Genomic DNA, 22016 nt, shown 5'->3' with positions numbered 1-22016 from the left:
AGGAGAACAGCTCCGGCCATCCAGGTAAGTGGCCCTCAAGCCGGGCAGTTCCACGGAATCTGAGCAGAGCCACTCCGGAGGATTCCGGGGGAGGGGTGGAACAGATCGCCTCCACCCACCCTGGGCGGATTCCCCACCGGAACCGACAGTGGGGAATCCGTACATACCTACCTGTACAACACAACCCATGTGTCATACAGTAGCCTTCTTCCCCACTCCATGTTCCTGTGGCTAGACAGCCAACAGTGGCTGTCTAGCCAAAAATGCAGGGCAGTAGGAGGGCGGAGGGAAGGATCTCCTTCTGCTCCCCTGCTTTGGATAGGTGGTCGCCTCCAAGTTCGGAGGTGGCCGCCTATCTCGATAGGATTGCGCCCTTAGTTAAATAAATACTTAAGTTATACTGCATTTCTTCCCAAAGGACCAAAAATAACCTTCAACCATCATCTGGCCTTTAAATCCTATTTTGAATTAAGCTTCTTTGAAATGGTATTTGGTCTTAGTATGCCTTTCTACCTGTTCAACTTTCCCATTAACACCCACACTTCAGCATTTTGAAACTCCACAACATAAAGAATCAAATTGCCCTTGTATTTTGGAAAAAGAAAGTTTAAAAAACTTTACTCACGCATCAGGCTGTAAATGTGCTTTTCTGCAACATGCTCCGTAAACAGTTTTATAAGGTCATTTCGTAAGTCTCGGTTAAGCTTGGTTTCTATGTAAAACTTATTCTGAAAAAAAGAGAGCAGGTTAAAAGTGTTTTTGAATTACACCAGCACAAGAAATGACCTGCAAAAATTCTCAGAAAAGCGTCATTATTCACACTCTTATCCCTGTCCCATCTCACCATCAGAAAGCATTCATTTGTTGTGTAAAAGCACAAATGAATAATGAAGCAAGTACAGCAAGAAGGTTGGAGAGAGGCAGTGGACAATTTCTAAAGAGATTTTGGGACTCAAAAACCCAACTAAAGTCCTGCTCCTTAATCCAGATATGGATAGAGTATAGTTACTGAGCAGTAAGGAAAATGCACTCTGTCATGCTCTTCATTATTCCATTACACATTGCTGGATGAAGTGGTGCTATGAAAATCAGCAGTCCAACACTGCCCTCCCTTACCATACAGCAGGAGTGCACAACCCACAGCCTTCAGGTGGCCTCTCAAGCGCTGTTGTGCAGCCCTGTCAAGATCCCCTACCACTGTGTGAAACACTGCTGCCCAAAAAACACAGCACGGTACTGAACCAGGACTGAGGTCATGGGAAAGAGGCTGCCTCCTCCCTCCCACACAACCCCAAAGAGCCCAAATCGTTGCTTTACTGCTGCTAATTGTGCTGGCAAAGCAAAAGTCACAGAGGGGGCTTTAGCCTCCTTCCCTCCCCCAGCAACCTGGATCACTGCTTGGCCACCCTTGGGCACATGTCAGTGTGGGAAAACTTAGTGGATAAACTAGACATTCATGAATACTGCTAACAGAAACTCCTGCGATTGTGGCAGCATTTCCCTGATCAACACCCTTCAGAAGGACTTTTCCCAGTTTAGATTGTGTAATCCATTTTATCTCAGTGCCCTTTAAAATCTAGAATGTCTTTTAATTTAATCTGGAAGGTGTTCCTCTTCTTCCTGGAGAGTGTGACGAGTCCCAGCCCTCCTTCTGAGTGTAGAGCTGGCAAGGGGGAATATCCCTACAGTAATGCTGTGCTTCTGAAGTGCTCTGAGCAATGTTGCTCAATGTAACATCAAGTACAAGGCTGCATTCCTCCCCATGGTGGGGTAGCAGGTCCTCACTATCAGTGACGTACCAAATTTGCCCACTCCTGCAAAAATCCATATATTCAGTGTTATTGCAATGCTTTATATCTGTAGCTGACAGCTTTTATTTTAAGGCACTGTATACAAAATACCTAGTAAACAACCTACATCTCCAACTTTAAGAATTTGGAGGGAATATTATTTTAGTTGCTTCTGTTTAGACAGAAGCAAGATTGCAATAATAATTTAGGAAGAAGCCTTCTTTGAAACTTCTATCCATTTTGGCTGACAGGAATTACACAGAGAGTGATAAAATGGTTCAGTTCCAATCCATGACATTAAAGGATGGTAGAGTTCTGTTGTTGTTCAGTCGTTCAGTCGTGTCCGACTCTTCGTGACCCCATGGACCATAGCACGCCAGGCCTTCCTGTCCTGCGCTCTCTCCCGGAGCGTGCTCAAGTTCATATTCATTGCATCCGTGATGCTATCTAGCCATCTCATCCTCTGCCGTCCCCTTCTCCTTTTGCCTTCAGTCTTTCCCAGCATCAGGGTCTTTTCCAGGGAGTTTTCTCTTCGCATTAGGTGGCCAAAATATTGGAGCTTCAGCTTCATTATCTGTCCTTCCAATGAGCACTCAGGGTTGATTCCCTTTAGGATGGACTGATTTGACCTCCTTGCAGTCCAGGGGACTCGTAAGAGTCTTCTCCAGCACCACAGTTCGAAAGCATCAATTCTTCGGCGCTCAGCCTTCCTTATAGTCCAGCTCTCACAGCCATACATTACTACTGGGAAAACCATAGCTTTGATTAGACGGACCTTTGTCGGCAAGGTGATGTCTCTGCTTCTTACTATGCTGTCTAGGTTGGCCATAGCTTTCCTCCCAAGGAGCAAGCGTCTTTTAATTTCATGGCTACAGTCACCGTCTGCGGTGATCTTGGAGCCCAAGAAAGTAAAATCTGTCACTGCTTCCATTTCTTCCCCTTTGATATGCCAGGAAGTGATGGGGCCAGATGCCATGATCTTAGTTTTTTTAATGTTGAGTTTCAAACCAGCTTTTGCACTCTCCTCTTTCACCCTCAACAAGAGGCTCTTTAGATCCTCTTCGCTTTCTGCCATTAGGGTGGTATAGTATAGCAAGTAGATTTTTCCTCAGAAGCCATGGTCTGCTAATACACATCACTACTGTTTCCTGATACCGCACATTTCAAAAACATTTATTGCCTTCTAGATGACGGATACCTGTCAAACATCAGAATTACCTGTCTCCTCTATATACTACCACAATCAACTGCAACCCAACAGATGTGCCAGAGCTTCTAAGGCAATGACAAATTTTAAAAACACCCAACACACCATATCCTCAAGGCAACAGAGTCCTGTTATGAAAACAACAAAAATAGAGGGCTAATATTTTTTTAAGCCTACAAAGCTGTTCAAAACTGGACTGGTACACACTACTTCAAAACATGAATTTGCCCTGGAACTCTAAATGCTGTAAAGTACACAAGAGGAATAAAGTGAATAGTAGTTAAAACCCTGTGCATTTTCTGGAAAGAACTATCCCCTGCCTTCCGTTGAGACACTACCGAAATCTTTCCATCATTAACAGAACAGGCATGATGGGCATATCTCCTCGCTTTATTCAAGCTGGACAAGCGAATCCTGCAAAATGTTGCATTGTGGAGTGCTGTTTCCCAGCGTTCCAGTCAGCCATTCCTTCTTTTGTGATATTCCATTCCCCCTCCCACCTGGTTTTCTCTTTTCTCCCCCTCAACAATTCCATGGAAGACACTCTGTTCCCATTGGGCTGTTTTTGCCCCCCCCCCCAATTTTTTTTTTCTTCCTAAAGACCTTTGTTATATTGCTGCACATCTTGAAGTTTCCTCAAGCCTGCCGATACCTACCTCTCATCCACTGGATGGTGCTGTTTTAGCTAAACAATGACACCAACTTCTGAGCTTCAGAAATAGAGGGAGTGATGTCCAGCTTCACTATCAACTTTCTGGTGGGAGTAGCTCTTCATCCTTTTTTCCACCCCAAGGAAGCAGCACTACTCACAGTCAACCTGCTCAAATGGCCCTGGCTATGCACTTATAGCTATAAGGAAATTGGAGGCATTGGAAAGTGGGCCACTGCTCAACTGCAATACAGCTGGCTGTACACTGCATAGAATCTGCCCAGAGACTTAGGGCACAATCCTATGGCCGCTAGACAGCGTCTAGACAGCCATAGGATTTTTCAGTTTCTGGGAAGCGAGCTCGGACCTAGGGCTCCGAGCTTGGTTCCCAGAAACTCGACTCCTCCCCCACCCACCCCGCCAGCACCCCTTTGTAAAAATCAAGTCTTGACAGGAACAAGTCTTGGTAAGGATCAGGGACAATTAACAGTCAGTGTCTAGTCTTCCATTTTTGATCAAGGGGTTGCAGTAGGTGGAAGTCTTCCAATGCAGGTAGTGTTGGAGGAAACGGAGTATCTGGATTTATTCCAATCTGGTTTCAAGATGGGAACAACACTTGTTGCTTTGGGGAATAAATTATACTAGGGAATGGAGAGGGGAAGTGCAGCCCTATTATTTATTTTATTTTATTACATTTATATCTGCCTTTTTTCCTCCTTAAGGAACTCAAGGCAGCTTACATAATCTTCCTTCTCCATTTTATCTTCAGAACAACCCAGTGAGGTGGGTTGGGCTGAGAGTCTGTGACTGGCCCAATGTCACCCAGTGCGCTTCCATGGCCGAGTGGGGACTAGAACTTGGATCTCCTGACTCTAAGTGTTCCTTGGATCCAACACTCTAGTCACTACACCACACTGGCTCTCATTATTAGTCCTTCTGAACCTCTCAGGGGCATTTGATATCAGCGATCATGGTATCCTTCTGCGGTACTTGGCTGGTTTAGGCACAGCTCTGTCTTTCCTGGAGGGGCGGTCTCAAAAGCCAGGGCCAGGGGAATTCTGCTCAGTTCCATGACCTTTGGCATGTACTGTATGCAGCAGGATTCCCCCTTGTTAAGGAATGGGAGACATCTACATGAAACTGCTAAGGACATCATCCAGAGATCTGGACTGCAGTGGCAGCAATATGTTGCTGACACACAACTCTACTATGTGCTTTCCACCTGTACATCCCAGGGAGGCTGCAGAACCCTTAAACAGGTGGTCTGGATGCAGTTTGGGGATGAAATCTAATTCAGAGATGTATTGGCCCCAAGAGCATAACCAAGTCACCTGTAGCGTTAGAGGGGCCTAGAGATCCATAATGCTTGCTTAAGTTCATTATTGGTGCAATCCCCTTGCTAGCAGGCCTCTGAGCATGTTGAGATGAGTCAAAGGCCGATATCAAGATGTGCCTGGAAAGCGAAGTTTGTTTGTCTTAAAGCTGCAGGTGGCTGTGCTGAGAACCAAACACTTCTAGTTTATGCTGGGAACGAACGCTAGGTGGCGCTTGCTGCTGTCATGCTGCCTCATTGCTAATACGTATGGTATAAAACCCATTGTACTCCATGGCTCTGGGTTCAGAGAAGCTGTCTGATCCAACCATTGGGTACGCCTGTGTGCTGTAAGTTACTCAATAAAGTACTCCTTGTAAGTAAACCTGGATCTGATTTATCACTACTTGGCACCTCTAAATTAAGAGCTCAAAGCCTACAGCCAGCGCAATACAAGAGAAGACAGAGTTGTTGTAGGTAGTGAAACCAGCTGATCTGGGTAGAGGGGTGCAACCAGTTCTGAATGGGCTGCACTCCACCTGAAGGACCAAGGTTACAGTTTGTGGATTCTTTTGGACTCGGAACTGTCTGTGAAAGCAAACGTGGCGATAGTAGCCAGGACTGCCTTTTACGATCTTAGGCTGGTACTCCAGCTGTGACCCTACTCAGAGAAAGTAGAGCTAGTTTTGGTCATGCATGTACTAGTCACATCCAGACTAGACTACAATAATGTGCCTGCCTTTAAAGCACCTGCCTTTGAAGATAACCTGGAAACTTCGGCTGCTGCAAAATGTGGACACTCATGTGCTTGTTGGGGCCAGATAGTCAAAATATATTACACTGATTCTGTATCACTCACACTGGTCAGTGGTGCATTTCTGGACCCAATTCTTAGTGCTGATTTTGGCATTTAAAGTCCTAAACGGTTTGGGGCCAGGTTATATGAAAGACCGCCCATGCTTGTGCTTCAAGATCAGCCTATTTGTTCGCCTGCCTTTAAGACCAGTTACAGTGGTAGGCACTAGGGACAGAGCCTTCTCATGGTGGTCCCAGCATTAATGGAACACCCATCCAAGGGATGGGTGCTTGGCTGCATCAGCTGCAGTATTTCAAAAGGCTTTGAATATCTTTTTCAAATGGTTTTTAATTTATGTTCTATTGGTCATGTTGCTTTTTAAAAAAATTAACGTGGCTCTGAAAATGTTTTGTATTTTAATAGAAGAACATAATAATGGAACAAGAGCCATGCTGGATTGGACAAAAGGCCTATCTAGTCCAGGCCTATCCTAGTTCAGACAAAAGGCCTATTGTAGTTTACACAGTGGCCAACCAGATGCTGCCCATTGAAGGCCCACAAGCTGGACATGAGTGCAATAGCATCTTCCTGCTCATGTTCCCCAAAAACATGATGTACATAGGCCTACTGCCTTAGATACTGGAGGTAATGTATAGCCATCATGACTAAGAGCCAATGATAGCCTCCCACATGAAACTGTCTAATCCACTTTTGGGCTTTTTTTAAGTGTATTCCTGGTTTGGTTTTTCAACTTTAAAGTTTATTTCATTACCTTTTTTAATATTTGTATTTTGTCGCCTTGGATGGACTTAGTGGACTTCACTTAGTGAAGAAAGGTGGCTAATAAATAAAAATAGTGGCAACCCATTTGTGGAATACTTATGGGCACCCACTCTGATCTCCTTTCAGTACAAGGTAGAGACCTGGGAACTTTTAATCCCTATGATTGGCTTTGTGGTGCTCTTTTTATTTACTGTTCGTAGTTTTAGTGTTTATTTTATTGTACGATATTATATTATGTATTTTTCCATTGCTGCTATATGCTGCCCTGGGAAAGCATTTTTACTTTCTGGATGGGTGGGATTCAAATACTTAAAAGTAATATAAATAAAGCCACACAGCTCAGATTATTAAGTCAGGGACTACTGGCATTGAGCATGTGAAAGGAATCAATGCCAGGGAGACCAAGACATTCTACAATCAGTTCAAAGGCTTGAGAGAACTTTGTGTCCTGTTCAAATTTTTAGATCTAGCTAGGATAATGTTCACCTCTAAGTGCTCGCATTACATCCTATATGTCACAAGAGCACTCTAGCATGATTTGTACCGTGTGTTTTTCCCTCCCAGTTTGAATCAACAGCCCACATAGATACTAGAGGCAGGAAAGACAAGATAGGTTATTAGGACAGCATGTTTATCCAGCAAAGAACAAAAGTTAGATAAAATCTTCTAAGCAGGTGGATGATCGGTAGGTAGACAGGTGGAATATCTCCCTACTGGTATTACTAGACCTCTCAGTGGCTTTTGATACTTGAACGTACAGCCAGAGGTTTTGTCTTCCCACAAATCTGCAGTAATGAGCCCTTTGCCTCCTTCCTCGTTATTGTAGATCTGCCGGAAGACAAAAGCCCGCAAAGAAGGAATTGTATTTCCGAAATGCTTTGGGTGCAATAAATGTTTCAGACACTTTGAGCATAACTTCTTTCTTTGTTTTGTGCAACATCTCGTGCCTTTCCCTTTTGTTGATTTTTTATAACCCTTAGTACCCAATATACTTTAACAGCCAAGTATAATGAACATGCACTTCCTAATAAATGCACCAAGACAACATGTTCCCACACCTCATGGAGGATAGCACCACAGCTATATTGGCATGAGCCAATATAGCTTCTCATCATCACGGTTCATTTACAAAAAGCTTGAGTTGCTTTCTTAACTTACGTACGCACTTAGACAAAAATGTCAATATCCATTAAAGCAGTAATTTTATGAAATGCTGGACAGCAAATTATGAGAACAATTGTCAGCAACAACTTAAAAAGACAGGACATTAACAGGAAGCAGTAAGAGCTATTGAAAATAAAAAAAAAACATTTGAATAGGGGACTGTGAAGGTTTGAGGCCTACAGAGGCAAGGAAAGGAAAAAGGTCAGGCCTAGAGGCCTGAAGTTTTTGTTGGGAGGGGGTATCCCTGAAAGGATTAGTTTCACTTCCCCAGTTAAGTTTCATTTCTTCAGGTTTGAAGCAGTACTTCCAGTTTTGGGGGAAGAGGATATAAAAAGAGTCAGAAAGACCAGAGGAGTAAGAGCAGAACTGGGGAGACCAGAGCCTGAAGAAGGAGCAGGAAGAAGAAGCCTGGAGAAGTCTTAAGTACAGCTAGCATAAAGGAACTTGCATTTTGCAACTTTTATCTTCTCCTAATGCCTTTTGTATCACTCAGCCCTATTGTGTAAATAGCTTTAGTTGTGATTTGCTTGCTTTAATTTACCAATAAACTGTTGTGATTAAACCTTGTGTCTGCGGTGTCAATCGCCCCACATCTACAGCCTAAACCCCACATTATTGGAAAGGGCAAGGTAAATGAAGGAAAGTGGGACTCTTAAGTAGGCAAAAGATCCTTAAGGAGTTGCTCAGGGGATCCAGGTCATGGGGGAACCCTGACAGGGACCAAAGTTATCAAGCCAATGAATTCCAAAAGGATGGGTGCTAAAACTGAACAGGCTTGGCCCCATGCCCTTGCAAATGTCACTGCAGTGAATGATGGAACTCAGAGAAAGGCTTCCTTTGCTGACCTCAGGGTACAAGGAGGTGCTAACGGGCACAGGCACTCCTGAAGTTGTGGTAAAGCCAAGCAGCTAAGGGCGTTGAATGCCCTACACCAGCACCTACAACGGGCCCAGAAACAAATCAGAAGTCAGTACAGTGATCTCTCTCCTAGACACACCTACCAGGAGGTGGGTGAGCCATTCTGCACTATTTATTACAATTATTTATATCCTGCCTTTCAGGATACAAATGTTTTCAAGGTAGCTTACAAGCAACATCGGACTATATTAAACACACAATGAACACTATCAACATACAGAAAAACCAGTTTTTCCCCCATAAGAGCCAGCCCAGGTTTTAAGAACTTTGCAGGGGAGGCCTTTCTCTTGGTACCGCTACCATCGGAGGCATGTTTAGTGGGGATGCAATACAGGGCCTTCTCTGGCCATTCCCAGGCTCTGGAACTCCCTACCATGGGAGGTTAGGTTAGCTCCCTCTCTGTTGCCCTTCTGTTGGTAGGCTAAGATGTTTTTATTCAAGCAGGTTTTTCACATGTAAGCTGGTCCATTGCTAAAGGGGTTTTTAATGTCTTTGGTGTAATTTATTTCTTTTATAGTTGTGTTTTAAATTTATTTTTATGTTATGCTTTAATTAAGATTTAGTTTTTAATCTAGACTTTAATATTAGCCATCACCACTTTGAGGTGGAGAGGCAGGATATTAAATTAATTAATAAATAATATTGGGAATCTTCCCAAAGAGCAGCTGGTTGTTGCTGAATTGTCACTTTTATTTAAGAAAATGTTTACCCTATCTTTTGGCCCCCAAAATGGCCTCAAGGCAACTTCCAGATTAAAACACATATAAAAATACAATGTATCAATTAAATCATTAAAACAGTAGCACAAGAGGGGCATAAAACTGGGTCAGTTTAAAAATACATTGTTACAGGTGAAGAGTAAAAGGTTAAAGCATAGCAAAATAATAAAAAAAAAATGTGCCATGCTGCTAAAACACAAGGGAGAGAGGATCAACTGAATGTCTTTTGGGAGGGAGTTCCATAATCTGTGTGCCATTCCGAAGAAGGCCCTGTTCTCATGTCCCCAAACACACCTAGGAAGGTGGCAGAACACAGAACAGAGCCTCAGATGTTGAACACAGTGCACAGTCATCTATGACAGGCACATATAACAGATATCGTTAGATTCCTACCAGCAGGCAACTAACGAGCTTCCGTCACGCAAATAATGCATTCACTGCATTAGAGGTATAAACTTGGAAATCATCAGAACTATTTACTTGGGAAGTTCCTTTGAAGAAAAAATAAACACTACTCCATTACTGCCCTGGCCTTTCAAATTTAAGCTTAGAAAAAAGTAAACACTACTCCATTACTGCTCTGGCCTTTTGCATTTAGGTTTAGAGCAAGTAAGAGTTAGTAAAATGAGGAAGCTAATAATGTAAAAAAGCCTCACACTTAAGGCTTCTATCAGCAATATCCCTATCAGCATTTAACAATGTTCTAGTAAGACAGACACTTCTGATATTTACCTGACACTCTCTTTTCTTAGCATTTTTCAGACCTATTAAGAATGAATTATAACTCTGCTTTTCTTTTGAGGATAGTGTGTACCAGGCAGTATCCAATGCTGGCAGTCCACCAGCACTAAACTTGTTACACTACCAGAAACTAACGCTAGTGCGATGGGGAAGCACAACTCTAGAAACTAGCCCAAACTAACATTTCTGGAACAGGACAAGTCAGCAGACCACCCTTACACGAGATCCACTTACCCCATTCCAAAAGTACTAATTTGGGCTAGTTTCCAGTTGTCCTAACTCCCTGTAGCACTAGCGTTAGTTTCTGCTAGCCCTGCAGCAGTGTTGGATACTGCTGAGCAAACATCCCAGAATGCACCGGGTAGCTCTTCTAGACCACTGAAAAGACAGTAGGCACATTTCTGTCCAGCTACTTCTCTCCGATTGCTTTTGAGATCCAGAAATGGGGAATGTGGTAAAAGGGGCTTAAGTACTATGCATATAGGTCATCATAGGGAAGAAATACAGGCTCTCAAAATTTTCAGAGATAATTTAAAGTCACAGCATATAGTAGCGAACCTGTAAAGAAGTTATTCATACCATGTTTTTAGCCAGTTGTGCAATCGTGTTTTCTGAGCAAGAATAAAATCAACAATCTGAGCTTACTGAGCTTCTAGGAAGCAAGGTGACAGTATCATTCTTGAAATGCTCAGCTTAGCAGTTAGCTACCTGTAAGATAATGTCTGCTTTGCTTTAGACTCTGCTGACATAATTTTGCTTTTAAAGTGAACATAAGTCCCAATAGTATCCAGAGTACTGTGTGTACACAGAAAAAAAAAAGATGGGGAAGGGTAGACAGTAATCTAGACTGATCTGATCAAATTAATAACTGTATACAGTATCAGCAGCAAAATATAAATTCAATTTCAGATAAAATTCAAGATTTTCCCCCATGAACTTTTTTTAAGTGAAGGAAACACATTTTTATTTCACTCAGTTCTCCTAAATAAGGCCTGATATATAGAAGATTTTTACATGACCAAACACATACCTAAATTATTGAAAAACGTAACACTGTATGAACAGGCTGAATATTGTTACAGCTGAAATTGTTGATAAAGCTTATCAACATTACCCTAGTTTTCACCCAGGGGGCAGGCCAATACATTAGTATCCTTTCTCCTGTGCAGAGAAAAGCAACAGGGCAGGGGGCAGTGAAGTATGGCAGAAAATTTTCCAGCACTTTTTTCCTGTGGAAATTTTTCTATTTCATAAGTTCATTAATAAAAATGAATGTATGCCAGATGCAAATACAATATTAGGCAAGCTTGGCAGTTTTAAAGTTGCAATTTATGTTTTTCAGGTGATTATAATTATCAACTATATGACAAAATATTATATGTCATTGAAATATGTATATGTCTCAGACTGAAATGGAACTTAAATAGTGACAGCAAAACAAAAGGTGCCACAACAAACTTAATGGAAGAGAACTCTGAACTCTGCTGAAATAGATGAGTGGTTGTCAGCATATCATGTACAGTTCTCTGGGTTGCTAAAATCAGTGTGCCAACCATTTTCAGTAACTTTTTTTCTCTTGATTTAAACAAAGACATGCTATTATCTTTAAATTTTTACAAGTATTGCAATTAAAATTTCTACATAATATAACACCTAAATCACATTAAGCATGCTGTATTTTTTCCCCTTCAAATATTTCAGGTCAAATCCTTGTTAATTTTTTGTCCAAATACACCACAGAGTACTTTTTTTTTAGCTTTGTTTACTAAATACAAGTAAAATGAACGTGCTAAATTAGATCTCTCTAGGACAGGGGTGGGTAATTTGTGGCCCTCCAGAAGTTTTGGCCTACAGTTCCCATCATCTCTAGCCAGGATAACCAATAGTGAGAGATGATGGGAGTTGCAAGCCAAAACTTCTGGAGGGTCACAAGACAGCCACCCTTGCTCTAGGACTTCAGAACATTTTCTGATGCAAACTGTAAAATTTCCTATGCAAATTAACTTTATTTGCATTGAAAGGTTTTCCAGAAAACCCATCTCACTGGCAGGGGAGAGGGGAAGAGATGGTTTTTAAAGGGAAAAATAGGACAACAGTAAAGAGAATAAAGGAGTCAGTCTTCCCCCTCTCCCACTGGTCCTCAGTTGCAATTTAAAGCTGAAGCAGCTGCTCAGGGTAATGGGGGGGGGGGGTTTGCAACTGTCCTGCAACCCTGATGTGATAACCATGTATCTGACTGTACTACTTCAGATTACAGGCGGGAGCTCCCACAGTTGTATGGTGGAGCATTCAAAAAACTCCCTGCGCACAGAAAAACAGTCATATCAGAGAGAAAAAGAATTAAAGCTCAGCCTTCTCCCTGACATGCTAGTTATCCATATGTAGGGAACATTTTTGTATAAAGAAGCATTCAATCACATGAGCCCCCACCTGCAATCTGGAGTAGTATAGCCAAGATATTGGATTACTACTTCAGTGAGAATTAGGCCTCTACTGCCAGGTTTCTCACAGTCTTTTAATGCTCAGCTAATAAAGCTTCAAGCAAGTCAGGAGAGATGGTTATGTATCATTATCCTTCCATGCTAGCTATATCCCTCAGAATATACACCAAACATGAAGTATTCATATTATAATGACTTTAATGCTATCTCCAAACAAATAAAGTCAAAACATTAACCACATAATGCAATAATTATACAGGTTTTTACACTATAACAAAGAGAATTTGGTTGTAAAGAATCTGCCATTATCTTCTTCCTTGCCCAGTTACAAACCTTTTCTGACCCTCTAGGTTTTACCATAGAGCATATATACAATCCATGAAAGCTGAATTTCTACATACAGCACACACTACAGTGAAAAGCTGGTCATAATCAAGCCAGTAGATCAATTATCCAATTCACCAACCCCTTTCTCACCAGTCTCCAGAAGACTAGGGTGGTTATTCCAATGACCCAACTTACCAGAGGTAGAAGAGCAAAACATACAGAAGGACCGGAAGCATGAAGATAAAGAGTAGAGTTCAGCAGTACCACAAGACACTGGGCAAGACCCTATTATGGCCACAACTGTAACTAGGGTCAGGGCCTCCTGAATGAGGGTTAACAGACCTCTGAAGGGAGTCAAAGTGAGCAGAGGGAGGAAGACTGTGGCTCTGGAAGCAGATTTGGCCTATCACTTCCTACTTCACTCAGAACATAAACTGCAGGAATAACCACAACTATACCTTGACCCGATCAGTTCCTTTCTTCCAGATCCTGTACTATTGGAAAAGTTGTTCTAAGTACTTACCATATATATGAAAAGAGGCACAATGCTCTGTAATGCTCCCATATACTGCCCAAGTGCTATGTTAAACCTTTCAATGTAGAGATCTGGAGGGCTGGCCTGCAAGAGAAAAAAAATAGATGCCTTACTAAAATGAAGAGAACCTCTATCTTGGAGTAATCAGGTTGGACTTGCAGGTAATAAAGAAGAAGAAATTCAGCTTAAGTCTCAGGACTAACCCACTCAGGAGGGGTGGGTTTTTCCCCGTTTTGCTGCCAAACCAACACATTTTGGCAGCAAACAGCAGTTTGCTTTCCCTTTAGTACAAGGGAAAATCAACCCTTCTTGGCTGCAGCACAACCAAACTTCAGCAGCAATTCAGTGGTGGTAGTGCCACAAAAAAAGGCTGGGGGTGGTACATGCAGCAAGTGGGTTGTGTGTTGCCTAACCCTGATCTAGTGCATACAATCAATAACACTTCTAATTTCTCCTATCAAACCTCCCCAGCTTACCTGGAGCAAGAGCCACTTCACAAACACTACAAAAAAGATGCCAGACTGCCACAGTACCTGCTGATATCCTATGTACTAAAAGCAAACTCATTCTCCAACTGTGGATCCTTAGGGAGCCAAAATGACACCACCCATGCACAAGAGCAGGTTTGGGAGAACCCCTGGGTTTGCAGAAATACAAATCTTAAGGGAAAAAAAAACTAACCTGGGACAGAGTACCCAAACAAAGCCCATTAAGAACTGAGCACGTTCAGTGGTTACAGAATACCAAGTGTCTGTTGGAGGGGGGGAAAATGGGGTGGGGGGATGGAGTATCTATGGTGTGCAACCTTCAAGAGTGCTGCACACTGCAATATTTTGTTACAGGTTTTACTTGTAGCATTCAGAACATCAGTATCTACATTTCATTACATCAGTTTGAAAATCGCACGTACATTAACATTTAGCTCTAGCAAAAGAATCTGTGTAAATATCCTATTGTTTAAAAAAGGTAAAGGTGTCCCCAGCCAGTCGTGTCCGACTCTAGGGTGCGGTGCTCATCCCGGTTTCTAAGCCGAAGAGCCAGCGCTGTCCGAAGACGCTTCCGTGGTCATGTGGCCGGCATGACTGAACACAGAGGTGCACGGAACGCTGTTACCTTTCCCGCCGAAGCGGTACCTATTTATCTACTTGCAATTTCTTGCTTTCGAACTGCTAGGTTGGCAGAAGCTGGGACTGAAGACGGGAGCTCACTCCGTCACGCAGCACTCGGGTCTCGAACTGCTGACCTGCCGACCTTCCAGTCTGCAGTTCAGCGTCTTAACCACTAAGCCACCGCGGCCCTATCCTATTGTTTACTGCAGAGTATATAAGAAACTTTGTTTTAAGGAGTTATCTTTTCTTTACATTCTATTCTGCATTCACATTACAATTACTGATCCTCTTATTGACCTAAAAATGTTTTTAGCCATTACAATTTGGCCTTGCTAGATCCCTTCATGAGACAGGCACTTGGTCAGAACATTAAAGCAAACGGAGTCAGTTTAATGTAAATATCTTAAATATTCTGAAGAGGTACAGCTTTTGCTCCTCCCCTTGTAACTGAATATATATATATCAAAACCTTTGAGTAATTCTCTTAAACAGATAACAGGTGTCAAAAAATTCCAAGTCACATATGACATTCAGGGAGGAAAGCTGGTCTAGAACAAGCTATTGTCAAGACACTACAATTTGGCTTAACCATGGCTCTGCTATCATGATCTAACACTCGACATAGGAAGCCTCACCAACAACATGGTGCAACACAATACCACATGATTGAGGGCTGCAGACAAACCACTATGTTGCAGTATTAACTGTTATCAGGCTCCCTTTAAATTCCTTAACCCCAGCACCCATTTTTGTAGACCCTAGGACATGAGTGGGCAACTTGTGGCCATCGAGATATTGTTCAACTCCCATCATCCTTCACCTCTGGCTATGCTGGCTAGGGCTGATGGGAGCTGCAGTCTAACAACATCTGGAGGACGACAACTTGCCCAGCCCTGGAAGTTGGTAATTTGCCAACTAGGCTGTACATCTACCCCTTTAAAGACAGATGACCTGCATGAGTAAGGTAACCCTGGCAATTAATGATGTTTCAAAACAAGCTGCAGAATGTCAATGGAAACAGAATTACAGCTATTCAGATACAGCTTAGTTTGGAATCTCATCTTTGCAGAATCCTTTGCTTCAAAAAAAACAAAATCCCCCTCTATCAACTGTTGTAGAAAAGGCTCCCAGAAACTTTAAGCACATATGATAGGGACAATATTGTAGCATAAGAGAAAAATGTGACATTTTATCACAGTATCTTCTTTTAATCTTCTCCTTTATAATAAAATGTGATTTTGAGAGACTAAATTAAAAATTGACAGATACTGTTAAGAGAGTTCTAAGATGCCTAGAGAGTTCTTATATATAATTAAATGCAGAGCTCACTGCTGATGGAACCATAGGAATGCGCCAAATAATCATGAGGTTAATAATCATGAGAATAAGCAAGGAACAACTGCAACTAAGTGATTTCAGTAAATGCATTGTTCATGAGAGGTTTTTTAAGGAGTACAGAGTTAAATGAATAAATAAAATAATTTAAAACATTTGTATCCCGCCCTATATCATTAAGATCTCAGGGCAGCGTACAGATAAAATCAATTTAAACAGCATAACACAATAATTTAAACAGCTAAAAACATATTAAACCATTAAACAAGCTAATATCAATTAAAATCTAAAACAGTTAAAAAACAGTGTGCTACTTAGGGAATGCATTTAGCCCTCAATGACTGAGCCTTAAGGATGATTTTGGCTTCCTTTAGGCTGGTTAGCCCACCTCCACACTAATTAAGGCTTTCTCTCTTAAAGGGGTTGTTCTGTTTTAGCCACTTAAGGCATGCTGTGGCATGATTAGGTCTTCATGGCTGGAGTCCAAGGATGGCAATGTGACCTCTTCCAGACACAAGGGGACAGATCCCTGAGGTTTTCCTGGTGAACCAGATCTTAAGGTGGAAGTCTCATGATGCCTTTCTGAAGCCCTCTCTCTGAATCGTTAACACAGAAGCCTCCTCTTATGAGGACATGAGGTCACGATCCTCTGGGGATGGGTATTTGAAGCTGGAGGGAGTTGGAGGTTTGCTTTGGCTCTGAGCTAGAGAGGGATGCAGAGGCAGTGGCTTGTTTTCGCTCTGTGCTTGCACCCAGCAAGCACAGAGCCAAAACAAATCAGCCCAACTTTGGGGCTGGAGCTGAGATCATCTCTGTCTCCTGCAGTGCCATGGTTGGAAGAAGCCTTGGGCTCGAACTCGGCAGAGACTGGCTAAGCAGTCACCATGGCGACCAAGACCGAGCTCTGTGTTTGTGTATATTTTCACACAATTTATGTTCAATTGGCTATATGTGCATAACCAAGTGGAAGAAATTTATCTTTTAATTTTGCCTTAGAGAAAATGTCTCCAAGAGAAAGCAAGCACAGATTATGCAACAGACACATAATCAAATGCAAAGTAAATTCAAGAAACCACCTTCATTTGTTTTTTTCTTATGAATAAAGTAACCCCTATGTACAAAAGCAGTAAAAAATAATAAAAATGAATACATAAACAAGACAGACCAGTGTTACTATCCATTACTATGTAACATTTGAGTGAAATGTTGAGTAGACCTATTATTTAATATTATTATTATTATTTACACTGAGAGCCAGTGTAGTGTGGTGGTGAGAGTGTTGGACTGGGAGCCGGGAGATCCGGGTTCTAATCCCCACTTGGCCATGGAAGCTCACTAGGTGACTTTGGGCCAGTCACAGACTCTCAGCCCAACCTACCTCACAGGGTTGTTGTTGTGAGGATAAAACGGAGAGGAGGATAATGTAAGCCACCTTGGGTTCCTTGCAAGAGGAAAAAAGGCGGGATATAAATGCAATAAATAAATAATAAATAAATTTAACTGTAGGTGGGGGTCGGAGGAGAGAAAAAGATTTGAAATATCCAATCCACAGAAGATGAATAGAAAATCAATTGCCAATGGCAGGGTTTCACTCCAGTACCTTTTTGATTAAGTAGAGCGGTCCACATAGACAACCACTTCCCAAGCAGTATAGTATATCTTAGTACACTCTACAAATCTATTTGGCAAGCCAGTCATCTAACGTCCCACTACATGGTGATGAAATGCATGACACTTCTGTACCCGACCAGAAATCCAGGAAAGCGTAGAAATAAGATTTTCCCAATGCTTGGCTTCATGATAAAACAATCATCTTACCATGCTGACTACGCTAAAGCCTTTGATTGTGTGGATCACAACAAACTGTGGCAAATTCTTAAAGTGATGGGAATACCAGACCACCTTACCTGTCTCCTAAGAAACCTGTACGAGGGTCAAGAAGCAACAGTAAGAACCAGACATGGAACAACCGATTGGTTCAAAATTGGGAAAGGAGTACGACAAGGCTGCATATTGTCACCCTGCTTATTTAACTTATATGCAGAGTACATCATGAGAAACGCCGGGTTGGATGAATCACAGGTCGGAATTAAGATTGCCGGGAGAATTATCAACAACCTCAGATATGCAGACGATACCACCCTAATGGCAGAAAACGAAGAGGATCTCAAGAGCCTCTTGCTGAGGGTGAAAGAGGAGAGTGCAAAAGCTGGTTTGAAACTCAACATTAAAACTACTACGATCATGGCATCTGGCCCCATCACTTCCTGGCGTATAGAAGGGGAAGAAATGGAAGCAGTGACAGATTTTCTTTTCTTGGGCTCCACGATCACCGCAGACGGTGACTGTAGCCATGAAATTAAAAGACGCTTACTCCTTGGGAGGAAAGCTATGGCCAACCTAGACAGCATAGTAAGAAGCAGAGACATCACCTTGCCGACAAAGGTCCGTCTAATCAAAGCTATGGTTTTCCCAGTAGTAATGTATGGCTGTGAGAGCTGGACTACAAGGAAGGCCGAGCGCCGAAGAATTGATGCTTTCGAACTGTGGTGCTGGAGAAGACTCTTACGAGTCCCCTGGACTGCAAGGAGGTCAAATCAGTCCATCCTAAAGGAAATCAACCCTGAGTGCTCATTGGAAGGACAGATACTGAGGCTGAAGCTCAAATATTTTGGCCACCTAATGCGAAGAGAAATCTCCCTGGAAAAGACCCTGATGCTGGGAAAGACTGAAGGCAAAAGGAGAAGGGGACAGCAGAGGATGAGGTGGCTAGATAGCATCACCGATGCAATGAATATGAACTTGAGCACGCTCCGGGAGAGAGCACAGGACAGGAAGGCCTGGCGTGCTATGGTCCATGGGGTCACGAAGAGTCGGACACGACTGAACGACTGAACAACAACAACAAAAGTGCACACTGCAAAGTTACCATTAAGTTGTAATGATTAATCCTATGGTGAATCTATATTTACACTAGAATTCAAACTAAAACCATAGTAGCTTGACATCGTTCAAGGTATTACTTTAAAAATACACTCTTTCATATCACAGTTCTGAAACTGTTTGAGAGCTTAACTTATGAAACATGTGTCAATATGAGCATGTTTGTGAGTGTTCAACACCTTAAATGTTAAAGGAGTTTCTGTACAAAAGCAAATAACTAAAGAGCTTCAATTACTTCCAGGTCTTAAGAAGTGACCCATACTAGGAGAGATTTCCTTCTCCAGGTACTATCAAAGAGATGACAAAGAAATAACAAAATGGACACCTATGACCTTATTGAGCTTGGGTTATGGTCTGACAAAGCCAATAATTCAGTACAGTACACCTTACCTGTTACATAAAAAGTCTGAAGAGGAAAAAAGCTGCAAAGCTCAAGTTAGCAACTACAATTTTAAAGTGCGGCTTTAAAAACTGGTTTAGAAGAGAAAGCCTACCTGTAGTATAATTATATGGCTACAAATGGAAATTATTCCAGAATAAAATTAATTTATCCTAGCTTTAGATTCAGAAATGTAGGCTGGGAATGAAAAAAAAACCCAAGAAGCTGGATCTTTACACATACTAGAACTTGTCAGGTTCTCCTCCCCACTACAGTGCCCCCACCCCCCAGCAATACCCTCCTAAAATCCATTCAGGAGAATTAGAGGGGTCCCTAATGCACATATAAAGCACATACGGTAGTGCTTCAACTTCCATTAATACCCATTACAATACAGTAACCTCAGTGGACTTCTGCATTCCTTTTCTGTGACATTTACACAACTGATTGGCATCCATCCTTTTGCCCTAGACTTGGTGAATATTTACTTACTCACAATTAAGTCTAACATTGGAGTTCCTACCTAGAACTGGCCTAAAAAAATTTTTTAATTTATTTTTTTTAAAAATTCTAGTAGTTGCAACTTGGTTTATAAAGGGATAATGTATGCATAAACTGTATTTTGTGCAATGCATGTAGGAAAATGCAAGGAAGGAGGTAAACAATGTAAAAAAGTGTCAGTATGGGGCTATGCCTTGAGATTGGAAAACCCATGCAACATAACAAGAGGAGAAAGAACTATGAAGTTTGCATATCAATTTATCCTCTACCTTTATTCTACAGTTTGGATGGTTTGATTTTTGGAAAATACAGTATTCTGTCAGTGAAAGCATTCTGCTGCCACCTACAGTACAGCATACAAAATAGAAAAGTGGATTTTTTTTCCTGAAATGATAGAGGATATATAGACTACACCATTAATTCAGGCTGTTCTTTGGGGGCTAAGATCAACTGGCACTCAAGAGCTTTCTTAATTCAAAACAGAAAACAAATTAGTACTTCATTGCTCAAGTTTATAAGTGTTAGGAATTAGAAATAATAGTTTGTTTACTTAACTTACTTCAATGTTGTGTTCAGTGTGTGATGATGTAACTTTTTGATTAAAGTAGTTAAGAACATAAGAAGAGCCATGCTGGATTGGACCTAAGTCCTCTCTAATCCAGCCTTGTGTTCCCATAGTTGCCAATCAGATGCCTGTTGGAAACCTATAAGTAGGACAAGAGTGCAATGTAACCTCCTGCTTGTGTTCTCTAGCAACTGGCATTCACAAGCATAGTGCCTCTGATATTGGAGGTAATACATAGCCATCATGACTAGGATCCACTGTTTGCCTTTTCATCCATGAGTTCGTCTAATAGCCTTTTAAAGCCATCAAAGATGGTGCCCCTCTTAAGGTAATTTAACTATATGCTCTGTGAAGGAGTACTTCCATTTATCTGTCCTGAATCTCCTGCCATTTAGCTTCACTGGATAACCCCAGGTTCTAGTATTATGAGAAAGGGATAAAAGCTTCTCCCTATCCATGTACTCCACACCATGCATACATTTTATACACCTCTGTCATGTCACCCATTACTCGTGTGGATTCTGCAGACCAGTTTTACACGGGGAGGGGGGGAGATTTGCGCTAATTTGCACTTGTGCCAATGCACAGTGCACTCCTAGGGTGCCAGGTTAAAGGAGAGGGTTAAGGACTCTCTGAAGGATCCCAAGTCACACAGTGATAGGACAGGACACGCCTTTGCAACTGCAACACAGCCAAGCTTGTGCCATCCTATGGGAGGCAAACCAATGTAGCTCAGCCCTGCTTGTCCCCACCCTCTCTTTCCAGCAAATCCTTGCTCCAGTTTCATCAGCACAATACTGCACCAGTAGTGGAAAAGCAATTCCACCCCCACTTTAGATATTGAGCAACTGACTCTTGGGAGCATTCAGTTTCCCTCCATCCTCAAGCAGGCCCTTGCAGAATTCAACTGCAGCCACCAGTACTGGAGATGCAATGACCCGCACTTGGTCATTCATTCCTGCCAACTTGTCTAATAACCACCCATGTTGCCTCAGCCGCCAATTGAACTGGTGCTAATTCTTCCCCTGTAGCCCTAGAAAATCCGTCGATGGCAGCCTCGAGCACTCCAACTAACTAAAAATTGTAATAGTCATGTGCAGTTATATTCTGACTCAGAAAAATTGGCCTTAACAATGTCACTAGTTGGGGTTCCAGGTTTAGCCTTGGCTGATGGTCTAGAGATCAACCGGTTAGCTTGCAGCTTAGCCAAAAGCATAAATGCCACCTCACGAGCATTGTCATTGTTAAATAAAGAGTTGCGTGATCTAAGAGGTGCAGTTCTAGAAAATAGAGCTAGTATAGATTACCTCTTCCTTCTTCATCATTTAAGTTGTGAGACACACCAAAAGCTCTGTTGTTTTAACTTAACTGATAATGGCAATGCTGTAGATGAACAGATCAACAAGCTGCACAATATAGTAGCTAACAAAACAATAAGACAAAACAATTAGCTAAATTAGTTAACCCCTTGGCTTCCAGATCTTAGCTGGTTTAAAGCATTGTTCATCCTAATTCTACCAGTGTTGATCATAGAGATACTGTTATGTCTCTGCGTTCCTTGTCTTATGCGCTGTTTAACCAATCTGTTTTATGTCTCAGCTAGTAAAACTGCTGCCCTCTATGCTCTAATAGCCCAACAAGAGGCTAAGTAATATGTATGTCACAAAAAGCTTTGTATGGTTATCAGAAATGCTATAATTGTAATGAAATTATGCATTTAAGGGGGGAATGTAGCAGCCATATCGGGGGTCAGACTAAGTAGCCTCATACAGTCTCATGCTTCATGTTCTTGCTGAGCTCTT

The 22016-nt window shown here is 42.0% G+C and overlaps 1 protein-coding gene across 4 annotated transcripts in view; it reads right to left on the bottom strand.

Moving 5' to 3' along the window:
* The window catches only part of CACUL1 (CDK2 associated cullin domain 1), a 70915-nt gene that overhangs the window by 29892 nt on the left and 19007 nt on the right, over positions 1 to 22016 (bottom strand). For 3 of the 4 annotated variants that reach the window (XR_014789461.1, XM_084846084.1, XM_084846085.1), the window contains exons 4-5: positions 13371 to 13466; positions 626 to 728 (exon numbers count right to left, since the gene is read on the bottom strand). Coding sequence is in view for 3 of the 4 variants with exons in the window: in XM_084846084.1 (XP_084702210.1) it covers positions 626 to 728; positions 13371 to 13466 (199 nt within the window). In the remaining variant the exon portion in view is untranslated. The remainder of the gene's footprint in view (positions 1 to 625; positions 729 to 13370; positions 13467 to 22016) is intronic. The other variant, XM_084846086.1, reaches the window with a different exon arrangement.

This window comes from Heloderma suspectum, chromosome 3 (assembly GCF_057233095.1).
Source record: "Heloderma suspectum isolate Gila_16-S chromosome 3, 16-S_ref, whole genome shotgun sequence".
Taxonomy (NCBI): Eukaryota; Metazoa; Chordata; class Lepidosauria; order Squamata; family Helodermatidae; genus Heloderma; species Heloderma suspectum.
Note: the sequence above shows the minus strand (reverse complement) of the source record. Positions and strands in the feature narration are given on the sequence as shown.